At 36.3% G+C, this 18,550-nt stretch overlaps 1 protein-coding gene across 2 annotated transcripts in view; it reads left to right on the top strand.

Moving 5' to 3' along the window:
* Nucleotides 1-18,550, top strand: part of PLXNA2 (plexin A2) — a 477,739-nt gene that overhangs the window by 362,343 nt on the left and 96,846 nt on the right. For both annotated transcript variants that reach the window (XM_081948333.1, XM_081948334.1), the window contains exon 14: nucleotides 13,457-13,574. In XM_081948333.1, coding sequence (XP_081804459.1) covers nucleotides 13,457-13,574 — 118 coding nt within the window. The remainder of the gene's footprint in view (nucleotides 1-13,456; nucleotides 13,575-18,550) is intronic.

Raw genomic sequence — 18,550 nt, 5'->3', positions numbered from 1 at the left:
AAAGGTCACCATTATTGACTTTTTTTCTTGGTAGTTGAGAAGCCAGGGGAGTGATTCAGTAAAGCTGGTTTTACTGTTCTCTTTAAAAAATCTGAAAAATATTAGAAGTTAATCTTGGTCCCAAAGTTCCCTCCGAGGATTCCCAATGAGTAACTTTCCTCATTGCTGTATTTCTTTCTCTAGATATTTTCAATAATGTGCTAAATATAATAGATAATTCCAAAACTAAAGGGTGGTTTTCTTTTATTAAGAAAGATCAAACTGTTCTTTAAAATATGTTTTAGTTTCTCAGGATCCTTAGCGTGGTTGCCTTAAGTCTGGAGGTATCATTATAAGAGTAGAGAAGGATTCCAAAACACTCAGAGGATACTAGAAAAGAGATTCTTCTCAGGAAATCTTATGATTTTCTAAACTATCAATCATTAATCAAGACTTTTGAAGTACCTGGGGCAGAAGGCAGTTGAAGGCTCAAAAGAGTGAACAAGCAGCATAAATAGAAGAAATACTTAGATCAAACACGGATGAGACAAGAAGATACAAGACCCCCAAGGGAGGAGTATGGGAGAAGTGCCAAGAAGTCAATAGGAGTGGAGATACAAAAATGGGCAAGAGATGAAGGATAAATGTAGAATACTGTTTAATATAGGAGTTGTTCTATTAAGAACTAGTATAACGATAGAAACTGGAAATGGGAAAAATTTAACTTGGAAATTATTTTATTAATGATTAGAAAATAGAAGCAGAAGTTAGAAATGTGGATATGTAAACAAAGATGAAGTAATTTGTATAATTGAATAATGAATATTGAATAATTAGGAAAAGTAAACCTTATGATTATTTGGAGGATAATGGTTATAAATGTGATCTCCATATGATGTCTATAATGTTTGATATTATCAATTGATTATAGACAAAACTGAACAGGGTTTAACTAAATAACGCAAAATTCTTTAATAAGGATAAGTGAAGACAATGGTGAATAGGATCTGAGAACAATAGTCATAATTATTGTATGTACAAGATTTACTAACTGTACTTAAAAGAGATTGTACCCAGATAGTACGCTGTTATTGTGAATATAAAAAATTTGATATACAACCCAAGAAAATTGTACAATAAAAAATAATAACAAAAAAAAAGACTCTTGAAGTACCTGGCTTAATTTGGGGGGGGAAAAAACAGTGTCAAATACAGCTAAACTACAGATAAGAATTAAGCTAAGGCTACCTTCGGGTTGGTTCCTACTAGCTTCAGCTCTTATACTTTCAAGGCTGCTACTACCACCTCTAGTTTTGCTAATTAAAATAATGGTTGGAGTTCATCCATAGTGTTCTTGATAAAATTGGACAGGAAATCAATAAACTCGCAAAGGCAAAAACTATTTCTAACATGAAGATATCATAATATTCAGTTTACCTTCTGCAACCTGGAGTTGATGACAATGGCCTATATTCAGAGTCAAGAGGGTCACATGTCATTATTGGGATAGTAATTTGAGAGATATAGAGGCAAGTTGACATGTTTGAAAAACATGCAGTAAACTTTGAGAAGAACTATCTCTTTAAAATTGCTTACAAACACCCAAAGGAGATTCTGGGTGTAGAGCAACCTATGCTTTTTTTCTTCCAGAGTTAAGGAGACAATTTGTCAGATTAGTCCTACAATGATTGATCTAAAGTCTGTAATGAGGCTTCAGGATGTGTGGTGACTTGCATAACTTCAATGCCATGGGCAACAGTCAGTTCTCAACCTCTTCTTCTGCTCTTCAAGTCCAAATGTGTTTCAATACTTATTAAACTTTGTTATTACTAATTAAAATGGGGGGAGAAATGGTACTTTGGTCATGTCCTCCAATCTGAAGAAAAGAAATGTGATGTAGGTATCAAGACACTGGAAACCCCATAGATAAGGTAGGTTCAGGACTTTTAATGAGCCAAAAAACCGGCAACCCAGGCAATTGGTTTATTGGAACCATTTGTTCCTACATGTTTTCAGTCTCTCTTAATCCATCAAATTATCATAAGCACAGTCAAAACAACTATAGGAACATATTTTCAACATCAGGGAAGATCAAGATCTCTTTTCTGATGCAGGCAGCTTCTCTGATGCATTGACAAGCAAGCCTTCATGTCATCAGTCTTTCAGCAGAATATTGTGAATTTCTGCTCATTTCATTTTAGTTACCAGTTGGATCAGTCAAGGGGACCTAGATCCAAGATAGCAGAGTCTGAGTCCCGTAGTCTTTTTGGCAGCATTTCAACTCAATTTAGTATGCCCTTTGTGGATGTTTTTTGCATTGCCAACCAACCACAAAAGCAATCATAGCATTGACTATCAGATATCCCCAGGGTCTCTTATATGCTCTTCCTGCTGTTCCTCTAATTTCCAGAAAGTTAAGGCATGTATGTTATGTTGAAACTATAATTATCTTTTGAATCTGGGTGAAATAAAAGTGGCCCTCATATTTAGCAGGGCAAGTATGTATCAGATCTAAAAACCCAAAACTTCCTGGATTAGAAATAAGAGATTAAGATTTTGTTTGTCAGATCTCAATCTCTGATTTCTAATCCAGAAACCTTTGGATTTTTAGATCTGATACATATTTGCCCTGCCAAACATGATGGCCATGTTTATTGAACCCAGATTCAAAAGATAAATTAGTTTCAAATCTGGAGATTAAGCAGCTAGCCAATTTACATTATAATCAGGATTCCATCCAGGCCATTACTTTATCTTTTTTTTTTTTTAGTTTAACAGTGGCCCTATTTTGGGAGACTCAGTCTATAATACATATTTATGAGCTCACCTGGAAGATATTATAACAGTACTGTAAGAGGAAAAGGTTGTCCCTCTATTGCGGTTTCAGTAGTGATGTTTTTCAGGTCTTGATTCAACAGACCCTGCATTCTTAACAATTTTACCTGGCAGGTGTTTTGAATATTCTCTTACGCTGGATTTTATTTCATGTGTTTCTGCAACATTTCATCAGTGTACCAAAAACTTTCTTCCTTTTGAAATGTTGTTATGTACACAACATTATCCTGGAATTTCTATTTAATGTTAAAACATTTAAATGATTATATTTTATGAGTTACTTTTATCTAGAAAATGGCTTCTGGGTGCTATTATTTCAGCAATATCTATAGCAACTCAGATGATCTTACCCTTTTACTTGTAAAAAAAAATTTCTCAACCAGATCCTTATCTGTTACTGCTTAGCTATGATTCCAAGAGATGTTTTTTTTCTGCTTACAGTGAAATAATATTTCTTCTTTAATGGAATTTCTTACTTTTTAGCAATATAGTCAGACCTAAACATATTTAATAGAATTCTAATATGTAGTGTTCAGCAACAAGCAGTCTTTACTGATAATGCAGCAGTGACAGTTATCAGGTGTCATGATTATTTGTCCCATTTATAATAACATACTTTAAGTGTATTTGAGATGACTTCTGTAGCTCTATTTGCAATGAGAGATGATCTCAAAAGCAATCAAAGCTTCATATTATAACAATGGTGTAAGTATAAAATATCATTGTTCCTCCTTTAACCTGACTCATTTCCAGATTACTATGGTTAAACTCCCTGAACTGCTAGTTAATCTAACTTTCCTTTCAACTTTAGTCAATTCCCTTTCGCCTTTCAATTTAATATCAGTTCAAATATCTCCTCCACTGCCCTTCTCTATCAACCTCAACTGACTCCAGCAGAACCTAGAAGTACCCCTACTTGAAATCAAAGTGTTTAACTCTTTGTCACTAGCAGTGACATAAACAAGTTCCATGGTTGTAATAATCAAACAATGTATAAATTATACATAAACAGGTTTCTATAATATTGGTACTATGGGACCCTTTATTTCAGAAAAGAGTTATGTATTATCAGAAAAAACTAATGTCCTTTTTATGGATCCAGTGAAGTTGTTTCTTCTTTTCCTAGCAGACAAGAATTGTTTTTGCGTTATTCCCACCCATATACTAAGATATTTTATTTATTAATTTATTTGATTCAACATCCGTTTTTTTCTCTTTTTGGTTCAGTCTTCAGTCTTCGTCCATTTACTTTTTCTACCGTGCATATCCACTTTTCAGCATCCATTAGCTCAAAAAAGCATGCCTACTCTGATTTAATGCAGTTTTTCTTTCTTTCATTTAAAACATATGCACAAATGTCAAGCAAAAATCTAACATGCAAAACAATAAAATCAATGACTTTTTAATATAATGCATGGAATAGGAAGAAATTCTGCAAAGAAAATTCTGGTGTAAATGTGCCTTTGCATGTATGCACATGTGCACAAATGCATACATGTTACTCCAAAGTTAAATATACTGGTATACTTTTCCAATGGCACCATTGCTTTATGTAGCAATGTGTGCCTGAAATTTCCCATGTCTTTTGCTATATATTAAAACTAATATACTGTTCTAGTTTACTGCATATTCTGCCTGATGTGTTCTCAGTGTGCATGAGCATTTTGAAATGGGGCTACTATTTCCCTGGCGGCATTCTACTTCTCTTTCTTGCTTCTAGACATCCTTAACAATCCTCTGCTTCTTTTCATAGTGCCAACATGACCCATAAGGCACATTGCTGGGGTGGAGGAAGCATATGTTACCAATAGTTTATGCTTAATTAACCCTTGATTAATCAGTTCCCGGATGACTTCTGAAGGCAGCTTCCAGCACAACAATCCGCATGGTTCTAAATTCCTGACATTTCCTACTTTCTCATTCCACTGCACTGTACAGTCATAACCCTGTGTGTGTCAAGCCAGATTCTCAGCTACTATAAATACAGTGGCACCCCAGTGATCTAGGTTATGTCATCCCAGACTGGAAAAACTGGATTGTTTAGTTCAAGGATTAAATGACCCTTTAGAATGTTTATTTATTAAGCATTTTGTTTTCTGCCCAAGTCTGGCCTCCTGTTTTGCTAAGCCACTTTCATTCAGAGCAACTTTGTGGTTTACGTTCATTATCCTCCCCACTCCGATTGGAATGCATCCAGCCATGCTGCCAGATGCAAGCATCCATTTGTTAAGCATGCAAGGCAGTGACAGCAGTTTAATCCAAATAGGCCTCTGCAGGAGTCAATTCATTTATTTCCCTAAACAAAATGTCAGCTAAAAAAATTAGAAAACAGGTATGTAACAAAGGACAGGCAAATAACCCCTTCCCCTGTGACACGTATCCCTGTATTTGTTCCTTATTTTGTTTGTTTTTGTAGCATTTCCATGGGTCGGGGAGGGAAGGGGAGAGTGTGTTGAAAGGAGGATTACGCTCATCCGTGCAAGAAAGAAAAGAAAGACTATGTTGCCATTGTATTTTCATTAACTAAAAGCATTAGCGGAAGCATAGTCGGGTTAGTCTCTGACGGCAAAAAGCAATGAAGGACTTGGGGAACTGTACACTCTGCATGTATGTAGCAAAATTGTGAACTAAACATGCATTTAGTTTACATGCATGATGTAGAAAAAAAGGGGGAAATGACACAAAGCATACACTTGACTGGGATCAATTTTAGGAATTTGGGCACCTATGCAGCACCAGGTTAGGACTGGTCTTTTTTTAACTTTTGCAGATCGATTCCTGTGAAGTGGAATTCCTACAGAATATGAACCAGGGTGAAATTCAGCAGGTTCTGACAGGTTCTGGAGAACCGGTAGCAGAAATTTTGAGCAGTTCGGAGAACCAGCAAATACCACCTTTGGCTGGCCCCAGAGTGGGGTGGGAATGGAGATTTTGCAATATCCTTCCCCTGCCATGCCCACCAAGCCACACCCACAGAACCAGTAGTAAAAAAAAAATGAATTTCACCACTGATCTAAACTAAAGGTAAAGATGCATCTAGTATAAACATACTGGATTCATAGCCTAAATACAATTTTTTTTAGTGAGCTTCTTCTGTATTTTTTTTTACAGAGACACACTTCCCTTGGCAGCAAGAGAGAAATTGGTTTTATTTTTTGAAATGCTATTTCCTTTCTTTTCTGCCCTGCAAATATTGCTTTCAGTTTATCCTCTGTATGCTAAGAGAAAATATCCTAACCATTCTGGCCTTTTAGAGGTATTCCTTTCTCAAAATGGGAGGAGATGGTTCATCAGTTTTCTCTCCTTTCTTGCTGGTGGGCTCTGAAAGTTGAACCGGAAAAAATTAACTCAAGGGTCCTTTTTGTGCTTTACATTTGTGCTCTTTTGTCTACATTTTCCTTTTATGAGCATTAAGTAAATATATCCTAGACATATCTATGCTTTTACAATACTGTTGCAGCAATTGTCTCTGTGTCAGCTACCTAAAGAAAACAGAATAACAGAAAATCTATGGAATCTACTGAAGGGCAACAATACAGGCTAAATACAGGCCAGGCGTTTTCTAGGCAGGTGACATCGTAAGACCCTTGGATGCAGTAGGCATCTTTTCCATGTTTATCAGAGATGGTTACTGGAACAGAGTGGGTTTTTTTCCTTCTTAAACTTTGCAGCAGCTTCTGTCATTGCTTGCCGCATCTATTGTGCTCCTCTTCTATTGCTTGCCCAGTTTTAGAGTAGTGTTAGAGTATTCGGAGTATACAGGGGGGAAAGGCAGAAGGTACAAAAAACTAGCAGCAACAGGGAGCCATCGCAATATGCAGAGTGCAAGGAGGGAAGGGTTGGTAAGTAGTTGGGTGGGCATTCACAGTTAGCAGAAGCTTTTACATAAAACAAAAGTGCGTTGAATATAGGTAGTTCTCAACTTGTTCACTATGGAGCATTTTTGATGAAAACTGGAGTAAACAACGGCTTTCGGCAAAAACGTACATTGATTCACATAGCACATGATGCTGCAAACAGCCATAAATGTGGGGCAGTTGTGACTGTGACTGGGGGTGGGGGTCAGAGACACTCCTCAGAACTTCAGGACTGGATCATAAGCACTTTTGGTCATGGGTGTCTATTGTAACTTCTAAACTTGAGAACTACTTGTAGAACCTTCTGAGTTATCCAGCCCTATGATCCTATGATGTGATATAACTTGGCCTCCCTGTAACAATTATTTATTGTTTTTGTTATTGCAACATGTACCAACACTGTGAATACCTTCTATCAGTTCAATTCTTTTTGGACTGTGTGGGGTGAGAGTGTGAGACTTTTGAAGCTCAAAGGGCTAGGCACTGCTTGAGTTCTGTTTTGAACACTCCTATTAGTCAGTTGCAGGAAGAACTGATGAGTTCATGGGGTTCTCTTGCCTGTTCACTATATTCAACTCCAGCAGAAGAAAAGATAACTGAAGGTCAGTTTCAGATTGATTTGTGAGAAACTTTGGAATTAAAGTGGAGTGAAACAGTGCCAGTGAAAGTGCTCTCGGTAAATAGAGAGAAGCTCTCCTTTGTGTTTCTAAAGGCCAACCGAGAGATTTCTTATGGTCAATGCTAAATCTGCTAAGAGCTATTTATAATAGCAGCCATCACAGACTGGCACGACAGAGTTTTCTATGGAATAATTGTGTGTTCTGTAGTAACTTACTGCTGCTCTGGCAACAACTCATAAGCAAAGAGGTCCTTGCTATACTTGTTTATTTATGGTACTTTCTGAAATGCAATCCTACCAGTTCCACAGGGAAAAACAGATTAATAAAAGGTAAAGAAATACTGCTAGAAAGTAAAAAAGGACAATTGTAGCTATGCTATACTCCATGTATAGTAATTTCCTTTTACATCCAAAAATCTATGTCAAGGGGAAGGTCAAAGGGAGCATGGTGATACTTACTGCAGCCCCATTGTAGCCCCATACCTTAAATTGCATGCATATACAAAGAGACAGAGACATGATTGTGGTGCTACAACTGCTATACTTTTTTGACAGATATGACATCCTCTAACTACAGGGATACCAGTGCTCCTGGAGCTTTTTCACTAGAGGTCATTCTGGAAAATGGACTGCCCTTCTCTTTCCATCAGAGGATTGAGGGAGCGACTCTGCACTGCTTCCCCCTCTGTTTTCTTGTATTAGAACCTCTTTCCAGGCAGTCTTTCCCATCTTGTTTTCTTGGCATCTTCCAAGGCACTAAGGCTCTTCATTGGATCATTCTTCCCTACATGAAAGAGGAGAAAGGGATAATAGTTTGTGATTAGTTTAGTAAGCCTCTCAGTCACATCTTTGATCTTTGCTCCTAGGACGTTGCATACTTCCATTTATAGATTGTTCACTCTATAAATTGCTGATTCCGTTCCTCTGAGAAGTGTATCATTTTCCTCACCACTACCATACACACCTTTTGGGGGGGGGGGGGGCAGGATTCTGGTCTACTTTCCTTACGCTTAATGATATTCCTTCTCCAGATTTCGGTATGGTTTATTCAAGGAGAAGGATATGAAATGGATTGTTCAGCTCCAGTGGGGCAGGATTGGACTGGACTGGGTGGTCTATCTCTAAAAGGGTTTTTTCTAGTAGATGTCATTTTTTTCTGGTAGTTTTCAGAAGCTCAAGAGATCTCAGCTGCTTAAATTTCAGGTCACTTCTTAGAATCAACAGATTTAGGAGCAGTCCATACCAGTAACAAAATCACTGACTCCAGATCTTGGTTCAGCATGTACATGGAGAAACATTAAAAAAAAAACAATGTTTCTTCGTGTACATTCCCCTCTAAGCACAATTTCACCCGAGAGAAAATCTTAGCCTTTTCCTGTCATCAATTATATCAATGTTCTAAGGAGTATTAAAATGAGATTTACCCACTTGCACTCTAAATTGGTAGAGTCCTTTCTAACAATTTACATCAGTTTTAGCCTGCTGCAGCTAGATTTCATGCTGAAAAAAATGTATATTAAAGGAAATATCATTGCTAAATGCTAATAATTATAGGAGAGCTAGTAATAAGGTTATGGGAGGAAGAAACCTTAGTTTTTCACTTGCCTTCTGCCTGAAAAAGTAAGTGAAGTGGGTGGAGCCACAGTTCTGTCAATGCTAGCAAATATTCATATTTTAATTTATGAGTTCAGGGATTCTGGTTTGAGGGAGCAGTGCATACATATAGCTATTGTGGGAGATTCTGTTCCTAATTCATTTTAGGCAAATCACAAAATTGCTAACCACCTTGGTTGTCTCTTCTCAAAAGCAGAAAAACTATATGTTCTTGCCTGGAGTGGTATGGAGGTCCTAGTGCTTATAAAGTACCTTTTGATCCTCATATAAAAGATTCTATAGAAGAGCAAAGTAATATTATTACTGTAATATCTTGGGGCTGTGCACTAATGCCATCATAAGCTAAAGTAAGAATAGGCTGCTTAGCCATTATACTTTATATGCCATATTGTTTCATTTTATTTTTAGAAGGGGGATTATTAAAATTATCCTCTTTTGATAATACTAGGAAACCCTGATTTTATAATCGCAACTCTAATTAGTACTCTCAAGCTTTCAAAGATTCTTACCATCATTAGAACATTTATCCTGGGCAGATAATAGCAAGGATCGCTGCTTTTTCAAGTTGAATCCAGATAAAAGGCCTCTTATAAGGATTCTGTGGGCAGGTTGGATTCTGAGACAGTATTGATTTACCGTCCTTTGTCCTTGCTATCTATCAATGGCAATTAGGTTAATATTGGTAAAGAGCCACTTAACAAAGAAATCAGACCCCTAGACTCTTCCAAAAGCACAATTTCCTATCAGGTTTACCTGTGGCTCTTGCCTGCCATGAATTAGTGTTTCTATCTCAGATTAGATGATCCATAGGACTTAATGTGCCATCTTTAATTTTATACTAGTCAGTGGATGTTTTTATTCAAAGATAGCAAAAGATGAAAAAATATTGTTATAAGTGACCTTTAAAAAGAGGTCTAGGAGTTATGAGTAATACTAAAACTGTATAAGGAGATATTGAATAATGGAGGAATGACGGATGGAACTTTGATTTAAGTAAGGAAATAGGAACAACAAAATAGGTGAAAAACATGTCTTTGAATATTATAGCGATATGAAAGGGGGGGAAGTTAAAATAGGGATTGTAAATAGTGGGGAATAATAATTATATATAAATATGTTAAGATATATGTTAGATTCGGGCAACGAGAGGACAGACTCCAGACGTATTGTGACAACAGCTCTTTATTAGTTAGGTAGATGTGATCCAGCTGAAGACGGGGTCGCGCAGCTCCCCTTTTATAGGGAGCTGGCAGACCTCCCGTCCAATCAGAGTAGCCCCTTGTTCCCGCCTAAACGGCGGACCTGAGTGGAGACTACAGCAGTTTATGCAAATATCTAACAATATACAAAAGGACAGAAAGATGGTTCAGAAATGAAAGATGATAATAAAAGGCATGTATAAATAATATGAAATAATGAAAATTAAATGTAATATTTAGGAATACTAAGACTATGTTTATGTGTACTGAAATGTATGTTACCCAGTTACCACACCATTCATACATTGATATGTATAAAGAATATAAAAAATAAAAAAAATTGATTGGAAAAAAGAGGTCTAGGAGTTGAAAAGAGTTACTGGAAAATACCCAGGTTGGGTAAGATTGCTATGTCATTGTGCCTTCAGAAAATAAAAGTGATGACCTCCATAGTAAATTGCTCAGGAAAGGAGCCTCAGATTGGAGAAAACTCTTTCAAAAATGTATCCTAAAAGTGCAAGCAATTTCGATAAGAGGGGGGGGGAGCTAGCAGAGGAAGCCCAGTATGACTGTGCAAAAAGTTTAATGGAGATCTGGTAACAAAAAGGATACAAATAGGAAATGGAAAGAGGAAAAAATAGTCTAGAATTGTAGAAATGGTATTAGAAAGTCTAATGCTCAAAGTGAACTTAGGTTGGCAAAATATGCTAATAGTAAGAAAATTGTATTTGTAATAAAAGTCTGGATGTGTTCAAAATAAAGGGAAAAGAAAGGAGGGAACAAAGAAAATAAATCAATTTACCAGCTGCTTAATGAGTATGGCAAAATGTTAGCAGGCAGCTAATAAAAAACACAACTATTCAAGAGAAAGAGAGTAGGACTAAAGTTTAACATTAATGAAAAAACTTGGCTAGGGAATACCTATTTAGCCTGAATGAATTTAAATCTCTAGGGGCAAATTAATTGAATCTAAGGCATTAAACAATTTGCTAATTATATGATTGTGCCATTGAATATTATCATTTTCAAAGCAAAAATATTTTCCCATTGGAAGGATTTTTATAATTAATTCAAAAGTCATATTTCAAAACTATTTTAGTCCACTAATTTCCTAAGGTCTAATTACCTTAATGCCTTTTCTGTTAATTCAAAATATTTTCTTAAGTTTAAATTTGTATTTAAAACTTTTTTTCCTCTAAGGATTGAAATTCTCAGGCCAGGCTAAGAAAGACATAGATCAAGCCAACCAAAGTTCAGAATCTTGGCAGACTAAACTTTTACTACTCTACCCCTAGCCTATATATCCTGAGAGATTCTAGGTAGTGGCTATCCTAAGTCTTCTTTTTCCAATTCATCTCCAGGCTGTATTGCTTCCTGTCTTAACCCCTTCCTTGGAATGTGTTCACTCCTTCCTGGGAAACTACCATTTCACCGCAGTCCATCACATCACACCCTCCTTCTCCCCGCCCCCCCCCCCCAGGCTCAATGCAAGCTGTAAAGTTGAGTGCAGAAACTCACCCAGTGCTGTAAAACATGTCAATCCAAAGGTTCCTGATAGCTGAAAACCTGTTAACAAGAAATTCACAAAATTGATTGAAAAAGAAGTATGTGAAGTGAAGCCAATGTCCTTTTAAAGGCACCAACCATAGGTTGAGCAAAAAGTTGACCATTCCTTCATCTCCCGGAACTCTATATTTGCCAGAGATTGCTGTCTTGCAGTCTTCTCAAAAGAAGTAATTTTATGGAATACTTGTGGGCACTCATCCAGATACAAATTGCAAAGAATGGGTCTACTCACCAGTTTTGTTTTGTTTTTGCAGTGATTGTCAACTTCACTTTTAGCAGAGCTGTCCTCAGTTCACAATTTCTTCCCTGGAAGTCTTATTATTTGTCTATCTCTGAACAATGCCTGTTATTATGCTTTCTTTTCCAAGGTTAAAATAGAATAGATTTCTTCAGGATAATGTTGTGAGCACACAAAACTGAGTGTGAACTTTATAAAAACTTTAACTGAATAATATAATACCGAATAAGACCATTGGGATCAGAATTTCTGTTGCTAAGCAAGGCAGCTATTAAGTGAGTCATGGCCAATTTTACAATCATTCTTGCCATGATTATAATGTGAATCATTGCAGTTGTTAATTGATTCATGCAGTCATTAAGAAAATCTGGCTACCCCCATCAATTTTGCTTGTTAGAAGCAGACCAGCAAGTAAGGCAATTATGACCCCAGAATGTTGCAACCATTATATATATATGCCAGCTGCCACCCAAATTTTTATCAAGTGACCATGGAGATGCTGTGACAGTTACAAGTGTGTAGATCAATTTTAAGTCATTTTTGTCTCTGCCATTGTAACTTTCAAACAGTTGCGAAATGACTAGTTTCCATTCAGGACTATCCTTAGTAGAAAGCAAAAAAAAATTGGGTTGAGTCTGAAAGCATAAATTTCCTGTTGACATACAGCACATTGAATTAGCAATCATCAGACACATAAAAACACAATAGCAAGGAAACCCACAGGAAACACAAACACACATTCACTTTCCATGTTTCTCTTCAGTTTGTACAATTATGGTGACCAATCGTGAATGTCTGCGGCTTCAAGCTTATTAGGCAATATTAAATTACAAATCCAGACACACTACATGTACACTTAAGTATATTCAGGATCTACACTCAGGCCTGTAAACTTTGAAGGAACCTATATGTATATTGTCTATTTATATGCCATTAAAGCATAGATGCTAATGCAGATGGCCACAGTCCCATTTTTTTCAAAATATTTATTGAAGATGTAAAGAAAAGCTGAGAGGAGGACCATTCATTTATGTTCACACCATGGTTACTTGTTTGAAAACTCATTTTTTCTCTTCAAATATATCACATTCACTGTTTATCTCAAAATATTATTGCTTGATGTCAATTTAACTCATTCTCTCATAACTATTAGAACATTCTAATGTGGACAAATGTGACAACTCTATCATATCTTATTAGGTGTGCCTATTGCTGATTAAACTGCAATCTACAATGAGAGCTGTTCCCATTATTGACCTCATCCATTAATTCAAGAACTTCACACTTTCTTTTCAATAGTATAATGCATTTCCCATTTGTGCTTTGCTTTCCACTCAACTTTACAGCTTGCAAAATTATATCTAATTCTGACTTTCTCTTCTGTTAAATTACCGCATAGCAAAAAAGAAGTCTTCAAAATTATCTCATTCATCAGACGAGAGCATCAGCCATACTATTATGGGATGAACAGTGTGTGTGTGTGTGTGTGTGTGTGTGTATAATAGCATTTTTCTTATTATAGAACTCACTATGGATTTTACATTTTCAGAATTGTGTGTGAAATGGGGCAAGCTGAGCCTGACATTAGCTCTGGTCCTGCACTCCTCTGTATTGGAGAATGCAAATCAGAATTTGTGGCCAAGTCTGCACAACATTACACATTTGTGGTAAGTACCCTACAAGCCATTCTTGTTACTTGATTGATAAACATGGACCAAATACTGTAAGCAGTACACAAACTAGTCCTTTCTCTTTCTATGAAATAAAGAAGGGCTGGCAGGACCCCTAGTAGTTAAAATGCTATTTATTAATAGGTTCAAATTAGAGTATGTCCAATGTGGCATTTTATATGCCCGATATCATGGTTTACCTCTTTAAGTCACTTTATTTATCTTCAACTCCTTTTCAGTAATCATAACGAAAATTTATCCAAGGATGAATAACTGCAGATGCCTCACCTCAAAGCTAGGTCCCTAGGAAGAAAAGTGAAATATAAATCAAATCCATTGATTGTAATGAATAAATGAGAAAATAAAATAAATTGACCAGATCTTATGAGTTTTTCCCCCTCTTCCCTTTTTGACATCAAGTCATTGTGTGAAAATGAAGGTATTCTATTCAAATAATAGTAATTGGAGCCAATGGTATGAGAGGGTTTTTTTCTAATTCTGAGTCATGGCATAATTATTTGCCAGTGGCTATGATAGTTTGTCTTTAAATTCTGCTTGCACTGGCTGAACTTATAAGGCTGACCACAGTCTTATACTGATATACAACTTTTACATTGTTTGACTAGATCTTTTAAAAAATTTCTTTGCTCATAAAATCATGACACATTCTCACCTGGGAGAAAGTATTTCTAACACTAAATGCTTTAGGTAATTTCTTTGACAAACTGTGGCTTTAACTACAATTATTTTTTAGATCTTCTGAGATATAGAGAATGCAACATTTTTGAGATCATCTGTGTTATCCTTCCTTTTCAAACTGGAAGGAATAACGTGAAACTTTATTACTATGGAACTTAATTTACTGGAATTAATCTATGCCACCTTTCATTATATTATGTATATATTAGAACAGTATGGAATAATTTTGTTTGGCTAGTAAAAGCAAACTCTCTGCCCCTCCTCCTCTCCCCACCTCCTGTCCTATTTTCTCTTTATCATACATCTTTCCTTAATGTGAAAGTATTTTCCATTTAAATAACAAATTAACATTAATTCAATAGAGTTTCCATTAGTATGTTTAATCTAGACTTTCTTTTTGTGGTTTTCCATTCCTGAAGCAATCATTGTGCTCTTCTGTTATTTAATTATGAACCTATTTATTTATATTCTTGAAAGTCACACCTGGGGCTCTTCTTAGTCTCTATTTTGGCCTGAACAAGGCTTATTGGGCCTCACTGATTTTGTGCTAAGTACTTGCTACCAATTGCCAACTGTCCACAATTTGTAAAGGAAGCAATAGATAAATTGAATTGCACCTGTTGTCTCATTACTAAAATGGAAACTTATTGTAGTAATGGTAAATATTGCTAAACAATAATATTATGCAGTAGAGAGTCCCCCTTTTAGGGTCACTAAATATGTTCACATTTATCTGTTTGATTATCTATCTACTTTGGTATTTATAACCATTCATCTATTAAACTGTTGGCAGACACTCTTTCTGCTTCATTTCAAAAGCATGCAAAGCAACAAGTGGCTTACATTGGTGATTTATACTCTACTTTAACAAAATAAGTATCAAAAAACTATTAATGATTATAATTGTGGACTGGGGAAAAGTAGTTTTGTAAATATTTCTCCCAGAAAGTAAAGGAACACTTGCTTGACCCTCATTGTGCCACTAGAGGCAGATGTACACAGATGTGTGTATGAACTGTGTATATGTGCATATGAATTGTGTGTGCATGTGTGTGTGTGTGTGTATGTGTGGAGTTCAAGATAAGCATTGAGAAAGTGAGGTAATTGAAGAATTGCACTTTTGTAATCTTTGAAAAGTCTTAAGAGCATGCAAGGTCTCAGAAGACATGGGGTTTCCTCTTCCCCATTTTCCAAAAAAAAAAAAAGGATAAAGGACTTGGAGGCTTGTGAACCTGATATTGGCACTGGGCAAGGTCCTTGATATTACCAAGCAGCTTGTCTATGAGCACTTAGCTAGGAATTAACAATATCCAACTGATTTATGCCAAACAGATCATGCCTAGTTAATGTGATATCCTTTTATGATAGAATTACTATCCTGGTTGGTTGGAAAAGGGCCATGAATATAGCATATCTTGATTTCAGCAAAGCTTTTGACAAAGTCTCTTATAGCGTCCTTAATTAACAAAATGGTCAAATATGGGTTTGAGAACTGAAATATCAGGTGGATCCACAGTTCAAGGAGTGTACTCAAAGTGTAGTTATAAAGGGAGTTTAATCTACCTTGAGAGACATGTTGAGGGGAGTGAGAGAGGGCTCTGCCCTGGCCCAGTGCTGTTCAACATTTTTATTTCAAGATATGAATAAGGGGTTGGGTTAATGCTTACCAAATTTGCAGATGGTACCAAGCTAGGAGAAATGACTAATATTTGGGAAGGAGGAATCAAAAAAGACTTGGGCTAGAACAATTGGTGGAAACAAATAGAACAAAATTTAACAGGAAGGAATATAAAGCCACATACAAATGAGGGAAATCTGCCTCAAGAGCAAAACATATGAGATATGTTTTGCTGGGTATTAGAAGATCATAAGTTCAACATATGCAAAGAAGACAATGACATCTTAAACAGCATTAAAAGAGCAAAAAATTCAGACTATGTGAGATTCCTATTCTACTTCACTTTAGTCGGGCCTCACTTAAACTCACATAGAATTCAGTTCTGCACAGCCAGTTTAAAAAAGACATGGATGAACTGGAGCAAGTCTAGAGGCCTACCAAGATGGTGAAATAACTGGAACAAAGTCCTCAAAGAATGGTTAAAAGGCTTAGGAATGTTTAGCTTGCAAAAGGGAAGATTGAAGGAGGACATGATAACTCCTTTACGTATTTGAATGGCATTTGCATTGTAAATGGTTTGGACATTCTCCCTGGGCCCAGAAGGTAAGATAAAAATTAATAAGACAAATCTCAAGGATGTAGAGACAGATTAGCTATTAGGAGAAATTTAACCTAAGTAAGTTTGTTCAGAAAGAAGAATAGTTACCACATGGAGTGGGTTTCCCCTCCACCTTCACTGGAGGTTTTAAAACAGAAAACTGAATAGTCATCTACTAGGAATGTACTGAATCTATAACTACATTTTCCTCTGTAGCAAAAATTGGCCTAAAATAGACAGAAGAAAGCCTAAAAGAGGCAAGCAGTAATGAATGGGCAAAATGAATCTTGGTTAGCAGATAAAAGGATTTGCTTGCATGCGAAACTTTCTTGAGAATATATGTATTAAAAGGAGAAGGGGATTAATTCAATCCATTTAGTATTATATTAAATAATGGCAAGGGTGGCAAGGCTCAGGGACACTGCTTTCTAGAAAAGGAATAAAGTCTTCCCATGGGCTATTAGGTGGAGTCACCAGAAGACTGGAAGAATGAGATACTGCACATGTAGACTGTACATTTTAGTTTGACAAGCAACATCAGAGCTGCCTACATTTTTACATTACAAGACATTCTGTTTCTATGCTCATTGATGGTATCTAATTTATTTTAAAGCTGTTTCCATTCAATCAATCAATCAATGTATACCTTGGTTGGTGGGTACTCATTTTCATTTTTTTTAAAATCAGTGTCTGGAAGACAATGGTCTTGGGCTGCATTAAGTGATAACCAGTGCTTGAATGAACACAATTGAAGCACCATTCAGCAATTTGTTAAGCATACATGTATTATGTAAAGACCATATTTTCCATTGCTGCCTTTTTATGAGCTGAAAAAGCAATACACATGTAGTTTCTTTTTGTTGCTTGGACTTTTGTTTGTTTGTTTTAACCTCTTTTTTATTACAATTACAAACTTTATTAACGTTAGTACTGCTGAAACACTTGTGCATCTGAGAAGATTCCTAGGTTTCACCTTAGCATTGCCCTTACAACCTAATGGCAGACTTATTTCATTGGAACATTTTGCAGCTGCTAGACCCTTTTTCAGGCATTGAAATAAGTGATGAAGGAGGTCATGGAAAGGGATCCTGGAAAGGGATCCTGGGAGAGTGGCATGGATATTCCCACATTTCTCCCTTTTCCAAATACAAGGCCAACACCTGCAGAAAAGAGCTTTCTTTTTTTTTAATTGTAAAATTTTTATTGGTTTTTACAAATGTTTTAAGGAAAAGGGTAAATAGATATAGAAAATTTTGACAGCTACATCATGCGGGAGGTAGAAATCCCCCCAAATCTCACAACTTTTACAAAAAAGAAGAAAAAAAACCATCAAAATTTGAATAAACACTGGCAGCTTTTTGTTTTTACATTCAATCATCAATATATTCAATCATCTTTTGTATCACTTCCAAGAATTACATTATAACAACAATTGCAATAATGTTTCAACTCATTTCTAGGCTGCATCAACAGAGGGATAGAATCAAGATCACGTGAAGTGTTAATACCACTTTATAATGCCTTGGTACGGCCACACTTGGAATACTGCATTCAGTTCTGGTCGCCACGATGTAAAAAAGTTGTGGAGACTCTAGAAAGAGTGCAGAGAAGAGCAACAAAGATGATTTGGGGACTGGAGACTAAAACATATGAAGAACGGTTGCAGGAACTGGGTATGTTTAGCTTAAGAGAAAGAAGGACTAGGGGAGACATGATAGCATTGTTCCAATATCTCAGGGGTTGCCACAAAGAAGAGGGAGTCAAACTGTTCTCCAAGGCACCTGAGGGTAGAACAAGAAGCAATGGGTGGAAACTAATCAAGGAGAGAAGCAACTTAGAACTGAGGAGAAACTTCCTGACAGTTAGAACAATTAATCAGTGGAACAGCTTGCCTCCAGAAGTTGTGAATGCCCCAACACTGGAAGTCTTTAAGAAGATGTTGGATAGCTATTTGTCTGAAACGGTATAGGGTTTCCTGCCTAGGCAGGGGGTTGGACTAGAAGACCTCCAAGGTCCCTTCTAACTCTGCTATTGTATTGTATTGTATTGTATTGTATT

This window comes from Natrix helvetica, assembly GCF_964273705.1.
Source record: "Natrix helvetica genome assembly, chromosome: 3".
NCBI lineage: Eukaryota > Metazoa > Chordata > Lepidosauria > Squamata > Natricidae > Natrix > Natrix helvetica.
The sequence above is the reverse complement of the archived record's forward strand: the minus strand, read 5'-3'. Positions and strand labels throughout refer to the sequence as shown.